The following is a 23,712-nucleotide window of genomic DNA, read 5'->3' as shown; positions in this document are numbered from 1 at the left end:
AAGTACCATTGTCTGTTAAACGTGTATAAAGGATCCCATTAGCAAGCTCGATTTGCAAGTGACAAGTAGGATTATTTATTGCAGTAGAGTCTCACTTATCCAACATCCGCTTATCCAATGTTCTGGATTTTGCCTCCCACCCTGATCCACAGCTGTTTCTCTAGGTTGCAAGGATTGAACTTTTTATGGATTTAATTTCTGACAATGTTGCTACTGTAAGTTCATTTTATGCAATTTTATCTTTATTTGTAGTCAGTTTGTTATTGGTCAATGTTATTGTAGTCAATGTTTTCAATATACAGTAGAGTCTCACTTATCCAACACTCGCTTATCCAACGTTCTGGATTATCCAATGCATTTTTGTAGTCAATGTTTTCAATACATCATAGAATCATAGAATAGTAGAGTTGGAAGAGACCACATGGGCCATCTAGTCCAACCCCCTGCCAAGAAGCAGGAAATCGCATTCAAAGCACCCCCGACAGATGGCCATCCAGCCTCTGCTTAAAAGCCTCCAAGGAAGGAGCCTCCACCACGGCCCCGGGGAGAGAGTTCCACTGTCGAACAGCCCTCACAGTGAGGAAGTTCTTCCTGATGTTCAGGTGGAATCTCCTTTCCTGTAGTTTGAAGCCATTGTTCCGTGTCCTAGTCTGCAGGGCAGCAGAAAACAAGCTTGCTCCCTCCTCCCTATGACTTCCCTTCATGTATTTGTACATGGCTATCATGTCTCCTCTCAGCCTTCTCTTCTGCAGGCTAAACATGCCCAGCTCTTTAAGCCGCTCCTCATAGGGCTTGTTCTCCAGACCCTTAATCATTTTAGTCGCCCTCCTCTGGACGCTTTCCAGCTTGTCAACATCTCCCTTCAACTGTGGTGCCCAGAATTGGACACAGTGTGATTCCAGGTGTGGTCTGACCAAGGCAGAATAGAGGGGGAGCATAACTTCCCTGGATCTAGACGCTATTCCCCTATTGATGCAGGCCAGAATCCCATTGGCTTTTTTAGCAGCCGCATCACATTGTAGGCTCATGTTTAACTTGTTGTCCACGAGGACTCCAAGGTCTTTTTCGCACACACTGCTGTCAAGCCAGGCGTCCCCCATTCTGTATCTTTGATTTCCATTTTTTCTGCCGAAGTGAAGTATCTTGCATTTGTCCCTGTTGAACTTCATTTTGTTAGTTTCGGCCCATCTCTCTAGTCTGTCAAGATCGTTTTGAATTCTGCTCCTGTCTTCTGGAGTGTTAGCTATCCCTCCCAGTTTGGTGTCGTCTGCAAACTTGATGATCGTGCCTTCTAACCCTTCGTCTAAGTCGTTAATAAAGATGTTGAACAGAACCGGGCCCAGGACGGAGCCCTGCTGATGGCACTCCACTTGTCACTTCTTTCCATGATGAAGACGACGCATTGGTGAGCACCCTTTGGGTTCGTTCGCTTAGCCAATTACAGATCCACCTAACCGTAGTTTTGTCTGGCCCACATTTTACTAGTTTGTTTGCCAGAAGGTCGTGGGGGACTTTGTCGAAGGCCTTACTGAAATCCAGGTACGCTACATCCACAGCATTCCCTGTATCGACCCAACTCGTAACTCTATCGAAAAAAGAGATCAGATTAGTCTGGCATGATCATGATATTATGGTGCTAAATTCGTAAATACAGTAATTACTACATAGCATTACTGTGTATTGAACTACTTTTTCTGTCAAATTTGTTGTATAACATGATGCTTTAGTGCTTAATTTGTAAAATCATAACCTAATTTGATGTTTAATAGGTTTTTCCTTAATCTCTCCTTATTATCCAACATATTTGCTTGTCCAATGTTCTGCCAGCCTGTTTACATTGGATAAGTGAGACTCTACTATATATTGCGATGTTTTGGTGCTAAATTCACAAATATAGTAATTACTACATAACGTTACCATGTTTAGGACTGCTTTTTCTGTTGATTTGTTGCAAAACATGATGTTTTGGTGCTTAATTTTTAAAATCATAACGTAATTTGACCTTGAATAGGCTTTTCCTTAATACCTCCTTATTATCCAATATTTTTTGCTTATCCAACGTTCTACCAGCCCGTTTATGTTGGATAAGCAAGACTCTACTGTATTATTTATTATTTACTGTATTATACCCCGCCCTTCTCACCCCTGAAGGGGAACTCAATAATTGGGTTGTTGTGAGTTTTTCTGGGCTGTATGGCCATGTTCCAGAAGCATTCTCTCCTGACGTTTCACCCAAATCTATGGCAGAGGTTATGAGGTATATGAGGATGCCTGCCATCCTCTGAGAGTGCCTGCCATAGATGTGGGCAAAACATCAGGAGAGAATGCTTCTGGAACATGGCCATACAGCCCAGAAAACACACAACGACCCTGTGATTCCAGCCATGAAAGCTTTCGACAACACAATTAAACTACCCTTTGGTGATATTTATGTGCATATTCTGTGTATAGATAGATGTTAGGAAGGTGGAGCAATGGACTTAGGAGGTGGATTGTAACCACCAGTTGGACACATATCCATTACGGATACTGTCGTAGTGGGTTTCCTACACTTGTAGGGGAGGGTTTAGATCAGTGTTTCTCAATCTGGGTGGGTCACGAATGGGGTTCAGAGGGGTCATCAAAGACCAGTATTTTCTGTTGGTCATGGGGATTCTGTGTGGAAAGTTTGGCCCAATTCGATAGTTGGTGGGGTTCAAGGGGCTCTTTGATTGTCGGTGAACTATAAATCCCAGCAACTACAACTCCCAAATGTCAAGGTCTGTTTTCCTCAAACTCAACTAGTGTTCAAATGTGGGCATATTGAGTAATTGTGTCAAGTTTGGTCCAGATCCATCATTGTTTGAGTCCACAGTGCTCTCTGGATGTAGGTGAACTACAACTCTCAAACTCAAGGTCCCTTCCAGTATTTCCTGTTGGTCATGAGAGTTCTGCGTGCCAAGATTGGTTCAATTCCATCGTTGGTGGAGTTCGGAATGCTCTTTGATTGTAGGTGGACTATAAATCCCAGCAACTACACCTCCCAAATGACAAAATCAATCTCTCCCCCCCCCCCCCCCTCACCTGTATTCAAATTTGGGCATATCGAGTATTTGCGCCAAGTTTGGTCCAGTTAATGGAAATTAATCCTGCATGTCAGATATTTACTGGATTAAAACTTTTTACAGATGGTACTTGACACCCCAAAAATTATCAAAGTATTACAAAAAAATATATCAAATAAATGCTGGAAGTGCGAAGATCAGGAAGGCACATTCTACCACTGTTGGTGGACATGTGAGAAAGCGAAGAACTTTTGGAAAGAAATACAGCAAAAAACCCAAAAGATGCTACAAATTAAAATTGATCTAGATCCCAAATACTTCTTGCTAGGACTATTTGATATAGAAAAAGACAAAAACAAAGAAATTCTATTCTATTATTTAATAACAGCGGCAAGAATGGTATACGCAAAAAGCTGGAGGGAAAAAAACAGACCAGAGATAAACAGGTGGTACAGTAAAATCTTAGAGATCATGAATATGGATAAATTAACATACCTATTATCACAAAACCAAGGTAGACCAAAAAATCAAACAGACTGGGAAGAAATTAAAAATTATCTTTAAAAAGAGAACTGTAAAATAATGATATGATAATCATAAAAGTTAGGAAGAATATCTATACTCTTGTCTCGGAAGAAGATACAGAAACAATATTAAAGATGAAGACTGGAGATTGAAATGCAACTAGAGAATATTTACTATAACAACTTACAATAGATGGAAGTCATTTTATTCCATTTTATTTATTTTTCGCTCTCTGGGTTTTTTTGGGGGTTTTTTTTGGGGGGGGGTGTTGTTTGTATTTTTTGCATATTCTATGGATAGCTACATATTCTTCTTCTTTGATTATGTTTCTTGTCTTGTGTTTTATGTTCAGCTTCGGGTGTTGGGGAAATACTCCATGGGGTACAATATTTAAATGTTTCTGTCTTTTTTTTCCTTCCTCCACCCTCAGACCTACAATCCACATGATATATTTCCCAAAACCCTATTTTTGTTCCTCTGCCCCTCACCCTTCATCCTTTTACTCTCTGCAATTTTGTTTTGTTGTCATTTTTCCCCCCGCTCGTTTGTTATCCATAAATGTTTTTTGCTTTCACCAAAACCAATACAATTTTTTTTTAAAAAAAAAGATATTTACATTACGATTCATAACAGTAGCAAAATGACAGTTCTGAAGTAGCAACAAAAATAATTTTATGGTTGGGAAGTCACCACAACATGAAGACTTGTATTAAGGGGTCGCAGCGGCATTGGGAAGGTTGAGAACCACTGGTCTAGATGCTCTTTAGGGTTCCTTTCTACTATATGATTGCGAGTCCGTCTGTGCTGTCTACCCTTTCAAGAAAAGACTATTACATAAAATTCACGACAAAGACAAGGCTGTGAAGGCCACATATGGTCTGCATTTTTAATCCTGCCAGTTTTTTCCAGCCGGTGTCTAGCTGTTCTTTAATTGCCTTTATATAAAAAAAAAAATTAGTTGGCTTCTGTTTCCCATGGGAGACCGGGCATGGAAAAAAAAAAAGCTTGTCTTAGAAATACTCCCGTTATCCTTTTATTGTCTGCAAAAGTCCAATATTTCACTAACAGAGAGAGAAGTTCTTAGGCAAATGTGGTGGTTACACGAGGGTTGAATGAAAAGTAATGCCTCCACCTTCATTACTTGGGTTTGGATGGGAATGTTTTAATACATCAAACGCAGAAATAATCCTTAGAATGTGCTCTGTAACTACCACTGTTCACTTTTCCACATAATCACCAGACAATTGGATACATTTCTGCCAACGATGAACAAGTTTTCTGAAACCATCACAGAAAAAGTTGACACTCTGTTTCCGCCACCAGCGTCTCACAGGACCCATCGTGCACAGATCTTCCGAAAGCCAAGCAAAGCAATAATGTGACCCACATGTTCTTGTGAAATGCTGATTATGCTTGAAATTTCTCTCTGAGCGATATGACGATTGTCCTGAATCAATCTGTCAACCTTTTGCTTGTGAAACTCGGTGGTTGCTGTCACAGGACGTCCAACTCTTTGTTTGTCACACAAATCAGATGTTCCCACCTCAACATCTTTAAAATTACTCGCCCAACGACGCTCAATACTCACATCAACACAATCATCATACACAGCTTGCATTCTCTGGTGAATCTCCTTTGGGGTGACACCTTCTTTTGTCATGAATTCAGTGACTGCATGTTGCTCAAGTTGCATTGACCAACTGTCTGTGCAGGGCTCCATACTTCACATGTTAACAACACAAACGTTCAATGCTAAGGCTTCCCGCCAAAGGGAACTGTAGAGGAGAGTCTACCGAACAAGCCAGGACCTGCCACAGACCAGAACTGCCATCTGTTGAGGAGTTACGAAGGTGGAGGCATTACTTTTCATTCAACCCTCGTACAGAAGGCATGGGCAAACTTGGGCCTTCCAGGTGTTTTGGACCAATAGTTACGGCATTATAAAGCAGTATAGATTCGGCATTAAAAAGGCAGCCGTTTGGGTAGATTCCCAGTAGCATCATTAAGGCTTGATTTATTTTAGCATGAGCTTTCCTGGATTTCAGCCTGTTATTTTTTCCATAAGACTTGTCAGTGTATTTTCAAAGCACTGGTTCTGCATAAACAATTCTGACAATATCGTGTTAATATCCAGGTCTACGAGGCTGTTTTCTGTGAAGTATGAAAGTTATAGTACTTTCTGCTTTGTAAACCATGGAAGCTTAAGCTAAAATAAAGCAGGTTTACAAAGATGCCACAGGATTATTTCTTCGCCCCTGTTTCTCGTCCTCCTCCGCCTCCTTTCTCTTTTTTCTTTTCACTTCTTTTTAAAAATGGAAACAGCACAAATAATATATATAACAAGTTGTGCATCCCTTGTTCCTAATTCCTGGGAGGCCACAGTTAAACTACTGAGCTGTTGAACTTGCTGACCAAAAGGTTTGGCGGTTCGAATCTGGAGAGCGGGGTGAGCATCCGCTGTTAGCCCCAGCTTCTGCCAACTTAGCAACTCGAAAGCATGCACATATGAGTAGATCAATAGGTACTGCTCCGGCGGGAAGGTGACAGTGCTCCATGCAGTCCTGCCAGCTGCATAACCTTGGAGGTGTCTACGGACAACACCGGCTCTTCGGCTTAGAAATGGAGATGAGCACCAACCCCCAGGTTGGACGTGACTAGACTTAATGTAAAGGGGGTTATTAATTATTATTACGTCTAAGGCTCTTTCAGGCAGGGGGGAATCTTTTTTAACCCACCGCTGCCACCAAATTGTAAAGAATCTTAATTACGAGGAACTGCCACCAATTTGTAATGGAGCTAATTATGACTGCCACCAATTTGGAAAGATGGAACCACCAACTGAAATGATCTAGGCACCAAAGACTCAGGGAGGAGACCTTTTACTTTTTATTCCTTTCTTCTTCTTATCGACTTAAGATTGTAGCGTATTTGGTTCAGATTATATATATATGACAGAGGCTTCGATGTTGGAAAAACAAGAACAAGTTTATTCAGGCACAAAGCTGAGTGGTTACAATGATGTTTCTCACGAAGAGGTATTCTTAGTAACAGTTACAATACTTGAATAAGATGAATCAACTCTCTAAAATATTACTTTTTTTACTTAAGGAAACTCTATTCCTCAACCACTTTTATACCACAGTCACCCCTGTGATATGCTTTCACAGATTCTCTGTTCCTTATCAGGACACAGATTATATCAAATAAGTCACCAAACTTATTTTAACCTAGGATCAGTCTTCCCTGTGCCTCATCAGAGCACAGACTGCTCCTCTTTTTTAAACTCTGCACTTCTTCAGCAAAACAGCAGTTGGCTCCGCCCACTTCTCCATGGCAACCAGCCTCTGAGTGTTGAGAGCAGCAACTGCAATACTTACCGTTCTAAAACACAAACAAACAATTAAACATAACATTTGTAAACCAAAAATTTGTACTTCATTACACTTAACATCAGAGGAAAACCTTTACCTTTACCTGTAATTCCAGATTTCACCAAAATTGAATTGCAGAAGCTGTGGCCTTTTGGAAAGTGGAAATCTCTACAACCTTTTGGAGTTTTTGTTATCTTTGGAAAGGCACGACCTTGTTAGAAGTCACTACTTTTTGAAAAATGATGCCAAAACATCTTAGTAAAAAGCACCACCTGTTAGAATCATAACCTTTTGGGAAATTGGCATTTGTGCAAGGCAGTCAGGTTTCTCAGCTGTTAGACCAGTGGTTCTTAACCTATGGGTCCCCAGTTATTTTGTCCTTCAACTCTCAGAAATTTTAACAGCTGGTAAATTGGCTGGGTTTTCTGGGAGTTGTAGGCCAAAACACCTGGGGACCCACAGGTTGAGAACCCACTGTGTTAGACTGATAAACCTAGATATCTCTTTGTTCTGTTAGGAACAATGATATGCCAGTGCACAAACACACACACACATACATAGAGCAGAGTTTCAGAAGTGTTCTTTTTCAGTTGCCCAAAAGCATGTACAGTAGAGTCTCACTTATCCAAGCTAAACAGGCCGGCAGAAGCTTGGATAAGCGAATATCTTGGATAATAAGGAGGGATTAAGAAAAAGCCTATTAAACATCAAATTAGGTTATGATCTTACAAATTAAGCACGAAAACATCATGTTAAACAACAAATTTGACAGAAAAAGTAGTTAAATACGCAGTAATGTTATGTTGTAATTACTGTATTTACTAATTTAGCACCACAATATCATGATATATTGAAAACATTGACTACAAAAATGGCTTGGATAATCCAAAAGCTTGGATAAGTGAGGCTTGGATAAGTGAGACTCTACTGTACTTTCCTTTAAAATATATTTGCCTTTAAATCATGCTCTCAAGAGACAAAAATAAGTAGACTTCTTTAAAAGCAACATACAGTAGAGTCTCACTTATCCAACATAAACGGGCCGGCAGAATGTTGGATAAGCGAATATGTTGGATAATAAGGAGAGATTAAGAAAAAGCGTATTAAACATCAAAATAATTTATGATTTTACAAATTAAACACCAAAACATCATGTTATACAACAAATTTGACAGAAAAAGTAGTTCAATACGTAGTAATGTTATGTTGTAATTACTGTATTTATGCATTTAGCACCAAAATATCACAATATATTGAAAACATTGACTACAAAAATGGCTTGGATAGTCCTGAATGTTGGATAAGCAAGTGTTGGATAAGTGAGACTCTACTGTACTTTCCTTTAAAATATATTTGCCTTTAAATCATGCTCTCAAGAGACAAAAATAAGTAGACTTCTTTAAAAGCAACATAGTTGGTTTACTCACAAACTTCATGTATTCAGCATACAGGTTCATTGCTTATAGAATTTGAAGTAGATAACACAAGACATCTTAGAATTGTGGGAGATGAAGTCCAAAACACCTGGAGGGCCAAAGTTTGCCCATGCCTGGTGTAGATGCACCTGACCCTTTTGTCTCTGAATCCTCAGTTGTCATTTTTAGCACAGTTTTTATAAGAGCCTGAATTTTTTAAAAGGTCAGTTCCAGATGCTGCAAAACAAACGGCGGGATTCCCCAAGTTTACCCTAGACATCGGGTCGGATCGATATGTCTGCTCACCTTCTGCTCCAAAGCAAATCCTCTGCATACACACACCAGGCTTTGGGTTGTTTGCTCTACTTTTGGTTTCCTCTTTGAAATGGAATTGATCCAGCAAATAGAGCTGAAGGGTGCTTTGGCACAGAGAAAGTGAAAGCGGAGTGTGTCGCACCTTTGAAACTAATTGGGAGGAAAAAGGTGTTAGTAGATAAGCTTTCCTTAAGAATCAACTTGGTTATGTACAAGTTGAACATCCCTTAACTGGAGTTCCAAAATCGACACTATCATATGTTTCCGAATCCAGATTATCTGCGCTGAACTGGATTACATGGCAGTGTAGACTCATATATTATCCATTTGAAAGTAGATAACCCTGGATTTGGAAACTGGATTACTGTATATACTCGAGTATAAGCCTAATTTTTCAGTCTTTTTTTAGGACTGAAAAAAACCTCCTCGGCTTATACTCGGGTGAAGGTCCTGGTGGGCTTATATTCAGTTCGGCTTATACTCAAGTATATATGGTATATTTATTAATTTTCTCTATTATTATTAGTATTGTTACATTGATTATTTTACTCTATTATTATTACATTTATTATTTTACTCTATTATTGTTGTTACTTTTACATTTATTTTACTCTATTTTTATTATTATTAATACATTTATTATTTTACTCTATTCATTATTACATTTATTATTTTACTGCATTTATTATTATTTTTATTACATTTATTATTTCACTCTGTTATTATTAAAAGGAGACATAAGCACAATTACATTGAAGAAGATGAAAATAATGATTTAATCAGAGTTAAACAGTCATATCTTAAATTACAGTTTGATGTAACGATTCAAAAACATTTAAACTACCGAGGCCTCAATTAATGTAATTTTATTGGTATCTCAGCTTATACTGGAGTCAATGTTTACCCAGTTTTTTTGTAGTAAAATTAGGTTTCTCAGCTTATATTCGGGTCGGCTTATACTTGAGTATATACGGTATATGGCAGTGTAGATGGGGCCTGAGATTGTAACACCTTTTCTTTCAAGTGCTTCGATATATACAAACTTGGATTCAATGCACAAAAATTATTTTAAAAGATCTTATATAAAATTACTTTCAAGCCTTGTGACATAGTATGAAACATAAATAAATTTCATGCTTAGACTTGTGTCTCATCTTCAAGGCATCTTTATATATACAGTAGAGTCTCACTTATCCAACATAAACGGGCCGGTAGAACGTTGTATAAGTGAAAATGTTGGATAATATGAAGGGATTAAGGAAAAGTCCATGAAACATCAAATTACATTATGATTTTACAAATTAAGCACCAAAACATCATGTTTTACAACAAATTGACAGAAAAAGCAGTTCAATGCATGGTAACGTTATCTAGTAATTACTGTATTTAGAAATTTAGCACCAAAACATCGCAATGTATTGAAAACATTGATTACAAAAACATTGACTACTAAAAGGCAGACTGTATTGGATAATACAGAATGTTGGATAAGTGGAGGTTGGATAAGCGAGACTCTACTCTGTGTGTGTGTATGGAATGAAAGTATTCCAAAATCTGAAAGAAAACCCAAAATACTGAATATATTTGGTCCTAATGCTATGGGATCCATAGAGTTTTGCAAGGTCCCAAGCCTTCTTTGCCAAAGAGTGCTGGTGCCTAACAAAACTAAACATCCCATAGCACTGAGTCATGGCAATTCCAAGAGGTATCAAACTGCTTTAATTCTACAGAGTAGATGGAGCCAGAAATCAGTTGCCCTGGGTGGAACATAACCAGTACTTGACTTTGCACAAAGTAGAAATATATTTATATTATAAATAATATATTATTTATATTATACTAGCTTGGAGACCCGGCGGTGCCCGAGTTATTTGAAAAAGGCATTATTTGTCTTTGAATGTTAGGTATTCTCAGTTTAGAGTGGGTGAACTACAATTCTCAGAATCTCGGGTCAATCCTCGCCAAACCTGCCAGTATTCAAAGTTGGCCATTTTGGGTCTGTGTACCAAGTGTGGTCCAGATCTGTTGTTGGCTGGGCATTGCCTGGCTGCAGTGCTCTCTGGATGGGGGTGAACTACTACAACTCCCAGATTCTCGGGGCAATTGTCCCAAAACATTTGTCAGTATCCACAGTAGGCTATATTGAGTCTGTGTGCCAGGTTTGGTCCAGATCCATTGTTGGCTGGGTTCAGTGCTCTTTGAATGCAGGTGAACTACAACTCCCAAAATCAAGGCCCATTCCCACAAACCCCTACAGTATTTTCAGTTGGTCATGAGGCTTCTCTGTGTGGTCCCAGCTCATTGTCAGTGGGAGTCATTGTTTCTCTGAATGCAGGTGAATTATAACTCCCTTTTTCTCAAAACTTGTCCAGTATGTTCTGTTGGTTAATGGGGCTCTGTGTGCGAAGTTTGGCCCTGGTGCATCATCGGTGGGGTTAGAAGTGCTCATTCATTGCAGGTGAACTATAAATCCCAGTACCTACTACTCCCAAATGTTTAGGGCAATTCCTCTCCAAAACCCACCAGTATTCAAATCAGGGCATATCAGGTATGCATGGCCAGTTTGGCCCAGAGCCATCATTGTTTGGGTTCATAGTGTTCTGGGTGTAGGTGAACTACAACTCTAAATTTCCCAGTAGGAGTCACAGTGGTGTGACTTGATGCAGGGTGAACCACAACTTCCACCATGTGCAGTCAATCCCCAAACTCCTCCAGTAAGTTTAGTTGCTGCTCAGTTGTGCTATGTTTGTTCTGCAGAGATATTGAAAAGGGGAGGGCAGTGGGCAGGGCCATGCAAATTCCCCAGCAATGGAGAACCCTGGGATGCCTGTCTATGGTGCAAGGGTAGTAGGCAGGGTTATGCAAATTTCACAGCAATGGAGAACCCTGAAATGCCTGCCTGTGGTGGAAAAAATAGCAAAATGTAGGATGAAATTGTCCCCAAATGAAAGCATTCCTGGGTGGTGGTTTGTAGTGTTTGGGGAGGACATTGGCAGGGGTTGGGCTACATGTTCATGGTGCTCGCTGTAACCTCAATGTTAGTGCAAAGTAGTGACTTGCTGGCTTCTGAGTAGTGGGAAGTATAGCCTGTTTGTAGGGGCCAGAGGCTGTCTGTGTGAGCAGACATGCATGTCATATACACACATACAGGTTTTCACTTTTATTATGGACTAGATGTGCCCGGCCATGCGTTGCTGTGGCAAAGTGGTGGTGGTATTGGTTAAAAATTGTTGTGTAATTTTATTTGATGTTATTTGCATTTTTTAATTAATTTTATTGTAAGTTATATTTTTATTTATTATATTTTATTATTTTCTTGTATTATTTTTAGTTATTTTCTGTTATTATAGTATTTTATTGTATTAATTTTTTTTAGTGTTTTTTATTATTTTTTATTGGGTTGCTAGGAGACCAAGTTGGAGGAGCTTAGCCTTCTAACTGGCAGCAATTGGATAAAAGCAATTATTCCTCTCTCTCTCTAATTAGGACTTTATTTTTCTTTTCTTTTTGTTGTATCAACCTAGAGGTGTGGATGATGGGTTGTGTTGTCAAATTTCGAGGTTGGGGGGCCTGTAGTTTTGTTGTTTTGTGGGTCGCCGTGATGCCATCACTCTTTTATATATATAGATTTAGTTTAGATTTAGATTAGATTAGATAGATTAGATTAGATTATTTATAATAAAATTATATGCAAATATTAACACAGAATTAAATATAACTATATAATATATTATTCATATTTAATTATCTGTTAATGTTTGCATAATTGTATATTTTAAATAGTATGCTAATGGTTTTATGTTAATGCCGCTTTGAGTCTACGTTGCTACAGATAAAGCAGGGTATAAATAAATAAAATAATAATAAATATAATAGTAATAATAATAATATAAGTCAATAACAACAACAACAACAACAATAATAATAATAATAATAATAATAATAATAATAATAATAATAATAATCTTTATTTCTAGACCACCCTCTTTCCCCAGAAGGACTTAGGGCTTAACATACATATAACCAGCAAACATTCAATGCCACAAGTATAAAATGACAATAACATACACATTATAATAAAAATTCCACATTAGAAAAACAATAAATTTAAACATGACAGTCATTAAAATATTATTGCACAAAGTGAGCATATACCTGGACCAATTTAAGTGAACAAGTTGCTGAAAATGTTCAGTCCTTGTTCTAGTTTCCCTTAGACCATAGCTGCTATGGGGTGGCAGTTATAACATGGAAATTAGTTATTTGTGGATTTTGCTTTTAATTGACGGAACCAACATGGCTTATATTGTCAGATATTCACGCACCAACGTGGCATCCACACCTCTTTCACACATGCATCTTTCCAACATGTCACTTGACCATCTGCGGTTTTGATCCGCGTTATCGCTCTTAATTATTTTTAGCGACTGAAAACAGTTGTCTGCCCAATTTATAATTATTGGCAGTGGGTTTGTACCTAGTTGGAATATTTTCATCGAAGGCGATAGCTTTGCGTGCATGGCGATTGGCTGTCTGCGGAGAACAGACAGACGGTCCACTCGGTGTTTTGGGTACGGTTTTAGCCTCCTGTTTTGATATCTTATTTATCTCCTGCAGAGAAACGGTAAGCAGATTGCCATTAAAAAAAACAGTCTCTTCTCACGTTGGTAGCTGTTGTCCCTTATATCACATCCAAAGAAGAGCTGTTAGGAAAACAGAAATAAACTGAGCAATCGTGCACTCCTCACCAGTTAGCAGCCACAGCGCTGAAACGACAATGGGATCTGAGGAGCTGTTGTTGTTGTTGTTTTCAATGGTACTTGCCCAATTCTATGAAAATTCGCTCTATAGCTTGTTTACAAGCAACACAACTCATTGCCAGTGCTTGGAACCTGCTCAGTGGAGTATTATTCTTTAAAATTACTTAATTTGGCTGTGGTTGGAAGCAGGGGAAACGTGGAAGGATGTGCATTGCAGAGGCATCTTGTATCCAGCAGCAGGAATTGCCTGGCACGCTCTGAAGGTTCACCTATACCAGTGATGGCCAACCTATGACACGCGTGTCAACACTGACACGCCTAGCCATTTTTGCTGACACGCTGCCGCATGCAGATTGATTGGATGACTATGTCTTTTGTGGCCAAATTTGGTGTGATTTGGTCCAGTGGTTTTGTTGTTTACTCCGTGGGAATTATGCACATTACATTTATATATATATATATACAAGCTGTGCCCAGCCACGCGTTGCTGTGGCGAAGTATAGTGGTATGGGAAATCAGATAATCTGTATTTTATAGGCAGTGTGGAAGAGGCCTAAGTGAGGCCTAACTCTGCCTGTCCCCTGGGCTGAGTGGGTTGCTAGGAGACCAAGTGGGCGGAGCTTAGCCTTCTCACTGGCAGCAATTGGATAAAAACAATTATTCCTCTCCCTCTAATTAGGACTTTATTTTTCTTTTCTTTTGGTTGTATGAACGTAGAGGCATGGATGAGGGGTTGTGTTGCCAAGTTTAGTGTTTCTGGAATGTGTGGTTTTGTTGTTTTGTCCTAGGCCGAAACTTCATTACCCTTTTATATATATAGACTAGCTGTGCCCAGCCACGCGTTGCTGTGGCGAAGTCTGGTGGTATGGGAAATAAAGTATTGAGGAATTGGTGGTAGTTAAGGTCAAGGGTAAAGGTTTTCCCCAGAGATTAAGTCCAGTCGTGTCTGACTCTGGAGGTTGGTGCTCATCTCCATTTCTAAGCCGAAGAGCTGGCGTTGTCCGTAGACTCCTCCAAGGTCATGTGGCATGACTGCATGGAGCGCCGTTACCTTCCTGCCAGAGCAGTACCTATTCATCTACTCTCATTTGCATGTTTTTGAACTTTAGGGTTGGCAGAAGCTGGGGCTAACAGTGGGGGCTCTCTCCGCTCCCCCAATTCAAACCTGCGATGTTTTGGTCCAGAAGTTCAGCAGCTCAGCGCTTTAACATGCTGCGCCATCAGGGGATATTATTTCCTAAAGGTTGTGCATATACAATATTTCTGATTGGGTTTTTTTGTCTGTTGGAGGCAAGTATGAATGTTGCAATTAGGGGAAACGATTAGCATGTAGCTAATAATTTAATATATTATCTGCTTAGAACTGGATTATATGAGGCCCCTTCTACACAGCTGGATAAAATGCACACTGAAGTGGATTATATGGCAGTGTGGAGTCAAGATAATCCAGTGCAAAGCAGATAATATAAGATTATAAATGGGTTATATAGCTGTGTGGAAGGGCCTTGAGTCTACACTGCCATATAATCCAGTTCAAATCTGATAATCTGTATTTTATAGGCAGTGTGGAAGAGGCCTAAGTGAGGCCTAACTCTGCCTGTCCCCTGCGCTGAGTGGGTTGCTAGGAGCCTAAGTGGACGGAGCTTAGCCTTCTAACTGGCAGCAATGGGATAAAAACAATGATTCCTCTCCCTCTAATTATGACTTTATTTTTCTTTTCTTTTGGTTGTATGAACGTAGAGGCATGGATGAGGGGTTGTGCTGCCAAGTTTAGTGTTTCTGGAATGTGTGGTTTTGTTGTTTTGTCCTAGGCCGAAACTTCATTACCCTTTTATATATATAGATTATATCATTTTATTATTATTCTATTATTATTGTAGTATATTATATTATTACCATTATATTATTTCCAATATTTCTATCCCACCCTTCTCACCCTAAAGGACTCAGGGCGGCGTACAATTGGCAACAATTCGATGCCGACACATCATTAAAACAACAACATATAAAAATGTATTACAACCAGTTAAATACTGTATAAAATATAAAACATAAAATAATAATAATAATAATAACAACTTTATTTTTATACCCCGCCCCATCTCCCCAAAGGGACTCGGGCCAGCTTACATGGGGCCTGGCCCAATAAAACAAACAAATAACAGTAACAAAGCAATAAAATCAATTATCCCAGTAAAAAACACCAACATCAATAAAAACAATCATTAAAATCAACAAGCAGGATACAGTATTAAAAACAGGAGACTAATTCGTAGATCCCAGGCAAGTGCAGAGTGTTACGAAATGGGACATATGCTTAAGATTCGTTCATCCAATATCCTCCTACTTTATCCATATAACAGTCTGGGTCGTCTTTATCATTTATTCGTTAAAAGCCTGGGCCCCTAGCCATGTTTTTAAGGCTTTTCTAAAACTCAATAAACTCAATATAATATATTATTCATTATTCATGACTACATTGAAACTAGAATAGAGAGAAACCAGCGTGGAAACTGCAAGAGGTACCATAGATTGTTGTACATGGAAATAATGGTAGTAAATAGTTTTTGATTTATTAAATACAGTTAGATATTACAATTATACATATTTGTTATTTAAACTATACATATTGTGAAATTATGTTGTTTTTTTTTCTCAAAGTGACACACCACACAAGTCATGCTAGGTTTTTTGGTGAATTTTGACATACCAAGTGCAAAAGGTTGCCCATCATTGACCTATACTGTCGAATTAATGCAGTTTGATGCCACTTTAACAGCCATGGCTCAATGCAATAGAATCCTGGCAACTATAGTTTTGCAAGATCTTAAACTTTTTCTGCCCAGTAGTGCTGGTGCCTTGGCATCATTTGTGCTGCCACCGCTCAATTGTACACTGGACAAAGCTCTCTGTGGCATAGCATTGATGTCCAAATACTAGTCCAACTGATAGTCCAACATTGACATAACTGATCCATCATCATCATCATTATTATTGACACAAAGACACAATATGACACAGCAAACGAGATCTATATGCTGGATTTCATATTACAAAATCATAAGTCAGACACTTCCCAAGCATTTAGGACTGTGTGATGTATTTTCGGATGATGCGCGCAGATCCCAGCAGGGTGGCCTTTTGCAGTTGGCAGATCGTAATTTTATCAATGTCTATTGTTTCCAAATGCCGGCTGAGATCTTTTGGCACGGCACCCAGTGTGCCGATCACCACCGGGACCACCTGTACTAGTTTATGCCAGAGCCTTTGCAGTTCGATCTTGAGGTCCTGATAGCGACTGAGTTTTTCCTGTTGTTTTTTGTCAATGCGACTGTCACCTGGGATGGCGACATCAATAATCCAAACTTCTTTATTTTCCACAACTGTGATGTCTGGTGTGTTGTGTTCCAGAACTTTGTCAGTCTGGATTTGGAAGTCCCACAGTATCTTTGCGTGCTCATTTTCCAATACTTTTGCAGGTTTGTGATCCCACCAGTTCTTTGCTGCTCGGAGGTGGTACTTGAGGCATAAGTTCCAATGAATCATTTGGGCCACAGAGTTGTGCCTCTGTTTGTAGTCTGTCTGTGCGATTTTCTTACAGCAGCTGAGGATATGATCAATGGTTTCGTCGGTTTCCTTGCACAGTCTGCATTTTGGGTCATCAGCTGATTTTTCGATCTTGGCCTTAATTGCATTTGTCCTGATGGCTTGCTCCTGGGCTGCAAGGATAATAATAATAATAATAATAATAATAATAATAATAATTATTATTATTATTATTATTATTATTATTATCCTGCTTTTTCTTTCTAAAAAGAGACCCAAAGTGGCTCAACCTCCAAAGGCATCTAGGGATGTCTGGCTTGGAGAAGGAAAAGGTCAAGAGGGGACATGAGAGACATTTAAAAGGAGATCACGTTGAGGAGGAATAAGCAAGGCTTGTTTTTTGCTGCTCTGGAGGCTAGGACACAGAGCAATGGATTTGTATTACAGGAAAAGAGATTCCACTTAACCTGTTGTCGAAGGCTTTCATGGCCGGGATCACTAGGTCGTTGTGTGTTTATATACCTCACAACCTCTGAGGATGCCTGCCATAGATGTGGGCGAAACATCAGGAGAGAATACTTCTGGAACATGGCCATACTGCCCGGAAAACACACAACAACCTTCCACTTAACCGTTAGGAAAAAAAACTTTCCTGGCTAGATGGCCATCTGTCAGGAAGGCTTGGATTGGATTGATGAGAGTGTTGGATTGGATCATCCTTGGGGTCTCCTTCAATTCAAGGATTTTCTGGTTCTTAGCATTTTGACACCACTTGTAGTATGGCACAACATGTTTGACCTCTCTCCTTCTCTGGAGACTTAAAGGCTGGATGGCCATCTATTGGGAGTGCTTGTATTGTGTTTTTCTGTTTGACAAGAAGGGTTGGTTTATGTATCCCATGCCTTGGGAAGTGGTCCAGAGTTTCTCAATTTGGAGCCAGGAAGCTTGAATTTCTTCATTCCTTGTCTCATTCTTGCATGTAGCCATTCTGGTAGTTCTTGTGTCTTTACTTTTTCTCTGTTCTTCTTAAGAGATGAGTAGGAAAATTATCAATTACACCACCCCATAATTAGAAACTGCATTATATGGTCCGTGTAGACCAGTGGTTCCCAGCTTTTGGTCGTCCAGATGTATGGGACTTCAGCTCCCACACTTCCGAACAACTGGGATTTCTGGAAGTTGGAAGTCCAAAATACCTGGAGACCCAAAGGTTGGGAATCACTAGTGTAGATTCAAATAATGCAGTCTGCACTGACCAAATAATGGAATTGTATGCTGCATTATAGAGCATTATGAGTTGCCAGTTATCCTATCCCACTTCTAGGTCTTTCTCCTCCGTCTCCCTTTGCTCCCTTCTTCCACATCATCTCTGGATCTTTCCAAAACATTGACAGTTAAGAAAAGCCTAAAGTTGACCCCCTTATCCAGGGGTCCCCAAACTAAGGCCCGGGGGCCGGATGCGGCCCTCCAAGGTCATTTACCTGGCCCCCGCCCTCAGTTTTATAATATAATATATTGTATATACATATAATATTGATAATAATATTATAATGTAATGCAATATAACCTAATAATAATACCATATAATAATATTAATTATATATTCTATATTACATATAATATTACTAATAATATTACAGTATAGTGGTATAGTTCAATATAGTAACATATAATGCTAATATTGTGCTATGCTAATAATATAATATATTGTATGTACATATAATTTGTAAACCACTCTGAGTCCCCTTTGGGGTGAGAAGGGTGTGATACAAATGTAGTATATTTTTATATTTTATTATATTATATTGCTCTGGGCATGGCCCCATGTTAGCCGCCCCGAGTCCCCGTTGGGGAGATGGTGGCGGGGTATAAATAAAGTTTTATTATTATTATTATAGTAAATAAATGCAGTAAATAAATAATAAATAAATTTTAGACTTAGGCTCACCCAAAGTCTGAAATGACTTGAAGGCACACAACAACAACAACAACTATTAACTTGACTATCTCATTGGCCAGAAGCAGGACCACACTTCCCATTGAAATCCTGATAAATGTATGTTGGTTAAAATTGTTTTTATTTTTAAATATTGTATTGTTCTTTCATTGTTCTTGTTGTTTTTGCACTAGAATTTTATTTTATTTTTTCGTGTCAGGAGCAACTGGAGTTGCTTCTGGAGTGAGAGAATTGGCCGTCTGCAAGGACGTTGCCCAGGGGACGCCTGGATGTTATGATGTTTTTACCATCCTTGTGGGAGGCTTCTCTCATGTCCCCGCATGGAGCTGGAGCTGATAGAGGGAGCTCATCCACACTCTCCCCAGGTGGGATTCGAACCTGGCAGCTTTCAGGTCAGCAACCCAACCTTCAAGTCACTTAGTCCACTACGCCATCTGGGGGCTCGCACTACAAATAAGACATATGCAGTGTGAATTGGAATTTGTTTGTATTTTTTTTCAAATGATAATCCGGCCCCTCAACAGTCTGAAGGATTGTGGACCGGCCCTCGGCTTAAAAAGTTTGAGGACCCCTGCCCTTATCCTTGGCCCAAAATTAAGGGTGTACCTGCTGAAGAGGCAAAATTAGGACATAGTCCTCCTTGGATAAACCTTTTGCTTTCCAGCGATTTTCTCCCCCTTCAGCCCCCAAATTTCTAACATTTCAGTCAACTTTTAGTCTGTAGAAATACAGTATAGATCTCCATACAAAAGGGCAAAAAAGGGAGCCAGGAAATACGGAAACAACAAATAAAATAGTCTGAGAAATCAACTATTTTTAATAGGTCGGCCTCTCCGATGCTAGAATTGCAACTGACAGATTTCAATGTCTAGTTAAACTCTCAGTGTGTGACAAAAGCTATAAAGTAGTTACCAAATTTTAGAGAAGGAGTTTATGATTTCCATGATTCAGAGATCTGCATGCACATCTTAAACCTTTTTTTCAGCATCTATTTGTCCCTCCTCATACATGTTGATTTCAAAGCGGATATTTTGCCTGCATCATGAATGGAAATTTGATGCCAGTTTTCCCACCACAGTTGCATTTTATGAAGCCCTGTGATTTATAGTCTTGACCAGAGAGTCCAAGTATGTCTCCAAACTCCAGGATTGCGTTTTCAGCATCCTGCTTCACTTCAGCATCTCAACTATCATTTAAAGCATTTTGATACCAGTTTTTCCACTGTGGTTGCATCCTATGGTATCCTGGGATTTATAGTCTGTTGGCAAAATGTGGCCTTCTCAGATTGAAGACAAAGGAGGAAGAGAAACAAAATGGCCACATTTTGCCCTCTCTCCTGGCAAAATGTAGCTATTTAGATATTTTGTTATTTTTACCTTCTTACCTTTCTTAGTAGCTAGCCTAGAGAGCTAGTTAGCTCCAAGAACCTTTTCTATCTACAATGGATTTCTTTTTACCTCAATAAATGATGCTTGAACTTTTATTGAGACTTTGCAATCCTTTGCCATCCTAAGGAAGGAAGGCTTCTCCCAGCTCACCACATGTAAGTTTCTGCTGTTTATGAAGTGTGCTTCGGCCACTCTGCTTTATTTTTGAGGAATCACCCCAAAAGAGGGTTATTTTGAGTCTAACTGCTCAATAGATTCCCAACCAAGGGTTATGGGCCCAGACACGTGTTCGCTGAGCAAAAGCGTAATAGGCCTTTGCTGTTTTCCCTCTCTTGTTCTCCTGTTTACATTTACTTTCTCACCTTGTTGTTGTAGTAATGTGATCCTTCAGGTATGAGGCAACTTCCTCTATCTATTGGAATGGTAATTGCCCCAAGGCTTCGACCATTTGGTCAGCCCCATTTTGTTTTTTTTCCTCCTTTGTCTTCAACCCGAGAAGGCCACATTTTGCCCTCTCTCCTGGCAAAATGTAGCTATTTAGATATTTTGTTATTTTTACCTTCTTACCTTCCTTAGAAGCTAGTCGAGTGAGCTAGTTAGCTTCAATAACCTTTTCTACAATTGATTTCTTTTTACCTCAATAAATGATTTTTGAACTTTTATTGAGACTTTGCAATCCTTTGCCATCCTAAGGAAGGAAGGCTTCTAACAGCTCACCACACGTACGTTTCTGCTGTTTATGAAGTGTGCTTCGGCCACTCTGCTTTATTTTTGAGGAATCGCCCCAAAAGAGGGTTATTTTGAGTCTAACCGCTCAATAGATTCCCAACAAAAACCATTATTCTGTAGCATTCAGCCATGGCAGTTAAAGTGGTGTGAGATGTGCCCATAGATGCATCCATCTGCCGAGTGTTTGGGAAGCAGAGGGCGAGGGGATACCTTGCTTTTTTACATAATTTTGTGTCCCACCTTTCTTGTTCCAGTTCTCTCGAGCCAGACCCACCACAGCCCCTTGAAGCGGTCTGTGTCCCTTACCCCGCCCATGACCGTCCCCAACCAGCCTCTTGGGCACGGATGGATGTCTCATGAGGACTTGCGAGCGAGAGGACCGCCCAGCCTCCCTTCCGACCATGCCCCCCTGTCTCCTCAAAGCAGTATAGCCTCCTCGGGAAGCGGTGGGAGCGAGCACTTAGAAGACCAGACCTCCGCCCGTAACACATTCCAGGAAGAAGGGAGTGGAATGAAAGGTGAGTGGAAAGATGTGCCCACGGTCTCCCGTCTTCCTCTTTTTCTTCTCTTTCTCTTCCTCTTCTTCCTACTTGTTCAATTGCATGCACACGAGTTCGCTAGTACATCCTATGGCTGCCCGGTGCATGCAGAAGTGGAGGTCTGGTGCATGATGTCGAAAGCTTTCATAGCCTGGGTTGGTGTGAGTTTTCCGGGCTGTCTGGCCATGTCCCAGAAGCATTCCCTCCTAACGTTTCTCCCACATCTGTGGCAGGCATTCTCAGAGGTTGTGAGGTCTTCTATATCTGTAGAACTCTTGTTTGGCTGAGACAAGTGTGAATGTTGCAATTGGCCACCTTGATTAACATTTAGCGACATTCAGAAAACAAGGGAATTCCAGACAGGAAACAATCAGGGCCAGCTAACACCTCCCAACAAAGGATTCACCCAGGCAGGAAGCAGCCAGGCTTTGTAGCTGCAAGGCTATTCAATGCTAATCAAGCTGACCACTTGCAGCAATTACACTTGCCTCAAACAGACAAGGGTTCTTTCTCTCACCCTGGTCATTCCACAGATATATAAAGCCCACATGCCTAGTTTCCAACAGATCTCACAACCTCTGAGGATGCCTGCCAGAGATGTGGGTGAAACGTCGGGAGAGAATGCTTCTGGATCATGGTCAAACTCACAGCAACCTAATAGAAGAATTGTGTCTAGATCAGGGGTTCTCAAACTTTTTCAGTCACAAATCTCTTTTTGAAGCAAAAAGTTTCTCATGAAGCCCCAAGACATGTTTATATATTTTATATATAATGTATATACGGTATATCAGGCATGGGCTAGACCAGTGGCAGGTGGATGGATGGAGAGTAATGCACACAGTTCAACCCACTTCTGCCAGGCAGGAAAAGCACAATCAAAGCACCCCCAGCAGATGGCCACCCAGCCTTTGTAATAATAATAATAATAATAATAATAATAATAATAATAAGAGCAACCCCAGGGGCCATCCAGTCCAACCCCCTTCTGCCTTCATGCAGGAAAAGCACAATCAAAGCACCCCAAACAGATGGCCACCCAGCCTTTGTAATAATAATAATAACAACAACAACAACAACAGCAGTAACCCCAGGGGCTATCCAGATCAACTCTCTTCTGCCATGCAGGAAAAGCACAGTCAAAGCACCCCCAACTGACCACTCAGTCTTTGTGATGATGATGATGATGATGATGATGATGATGATGATGATGATAATAATAATAATGCTTTGATTGAAGTCAAAATTCAGAAACCCCTCAAAGCACAGCAGACAAAAAATCAGTACAAGAAAACCGCACTACAAACTAGAGCTGACAGCTGGCACAACAAAACATTGCATGGAAAGTTCCTTGACAAAATTGAAGGAAAAGCTGATAAGGAGAAGACCTGGCTCTGGCTCACGAATGGGACCCTGAAGAAGGAGACAGAAGGCCTGATCCTTGCAGCCCAGGAGCAAGCCATCAGAACAAAGGCCATTAAGGCCAAGATCGAAAAATCAGCTGATGACCCAAAATGCAGACTGTGCAAGGAAACCGACGAAACCATTGATCATATCCTCAGCTGCTGTAAGAAAATCGCACAGACAGACTACAAACAGAGGCACAACTCTGTGGTCCAAATGATTCATTGGAACTTGTGCCTCAAGTCCCACCTCCCATACTTATAATAATAATAATTAATAATAATAGTAATAATAATAATAGCAGAAACCCTAGAGTCCATCCATTCCAACCCCCTTCTGCCATGCAGGAAAAACACAAAGCACCCGTAACAGACAGATATAAGCAAGATGAAATATGTTTAGAAAAGGTGATCAAAAATTGCTCCCATTCTCATCAACTGGATCCCCTTCACAGGGCCTAACTCATCGTAGTCTGGGCATCCTTTCTGCTTTACAAGACATTTAATCTGGACTTTTCATTGTACACCTCTCTGCTTAAATAGCGTTCAGGCGGTGCTTAGGAGATTGAGTTTGCTGTTTTGTAATTTGGTCGAGTCCGGGAGCAAAAGAAAAAGGGGTTGGAATTTGATGTTAATGTGGATTGTTTTGGTGCAAATCTCTCCGTGGATTCATGTTGTGTAAAATCAGCCTCCTAAAAGAGTCAGAAATAGTCTCCAAGGAGA

The 23,712-nt window shown here is 40.0% G+C and overlaps 1 protein-coding gene across 1 annotated transcript in view; it reads left to right on the top strand.

Annotated features, from left to right (window-relative positions):
• Positions 1–23,712, top strand: part of samd4a (sterile alpha motif domain containing 4A) — a 160,577-nt gene that overhangs the window by 100,613 nt on the left and 36,252 nt on the right. The window contains exon 3 of the mRNA XM_003227821.4: positions 21,305–21,568. Coding sequence (XP_003227869.3) covers positions 21,305–21,568 — 264 coding nt within the window. The remainder of the gene's footprint in view (positions 1–21,304; positions 21,569–23,712) is intronic.

This window comes from Anolis carolinensis, chromosome 1 (genome assembly GCF_035594765.1).
Source record: "Anolis carolinensis isolate JA03-04 chromosome 1, rAnoCar3.1.pri, whole genome shotgun sequence".
Taxonomy (NCBI): Eukaryota; Metazoa; Chordata; class Lepidosauria; order Squamata; family Dactyloidae; genus Anolis; species Anolis carolinensis.
Note: the sequence above shows the minus strand (reverse complement) of the source record. Positions and strands in the feature narration are given on the sequence as shown.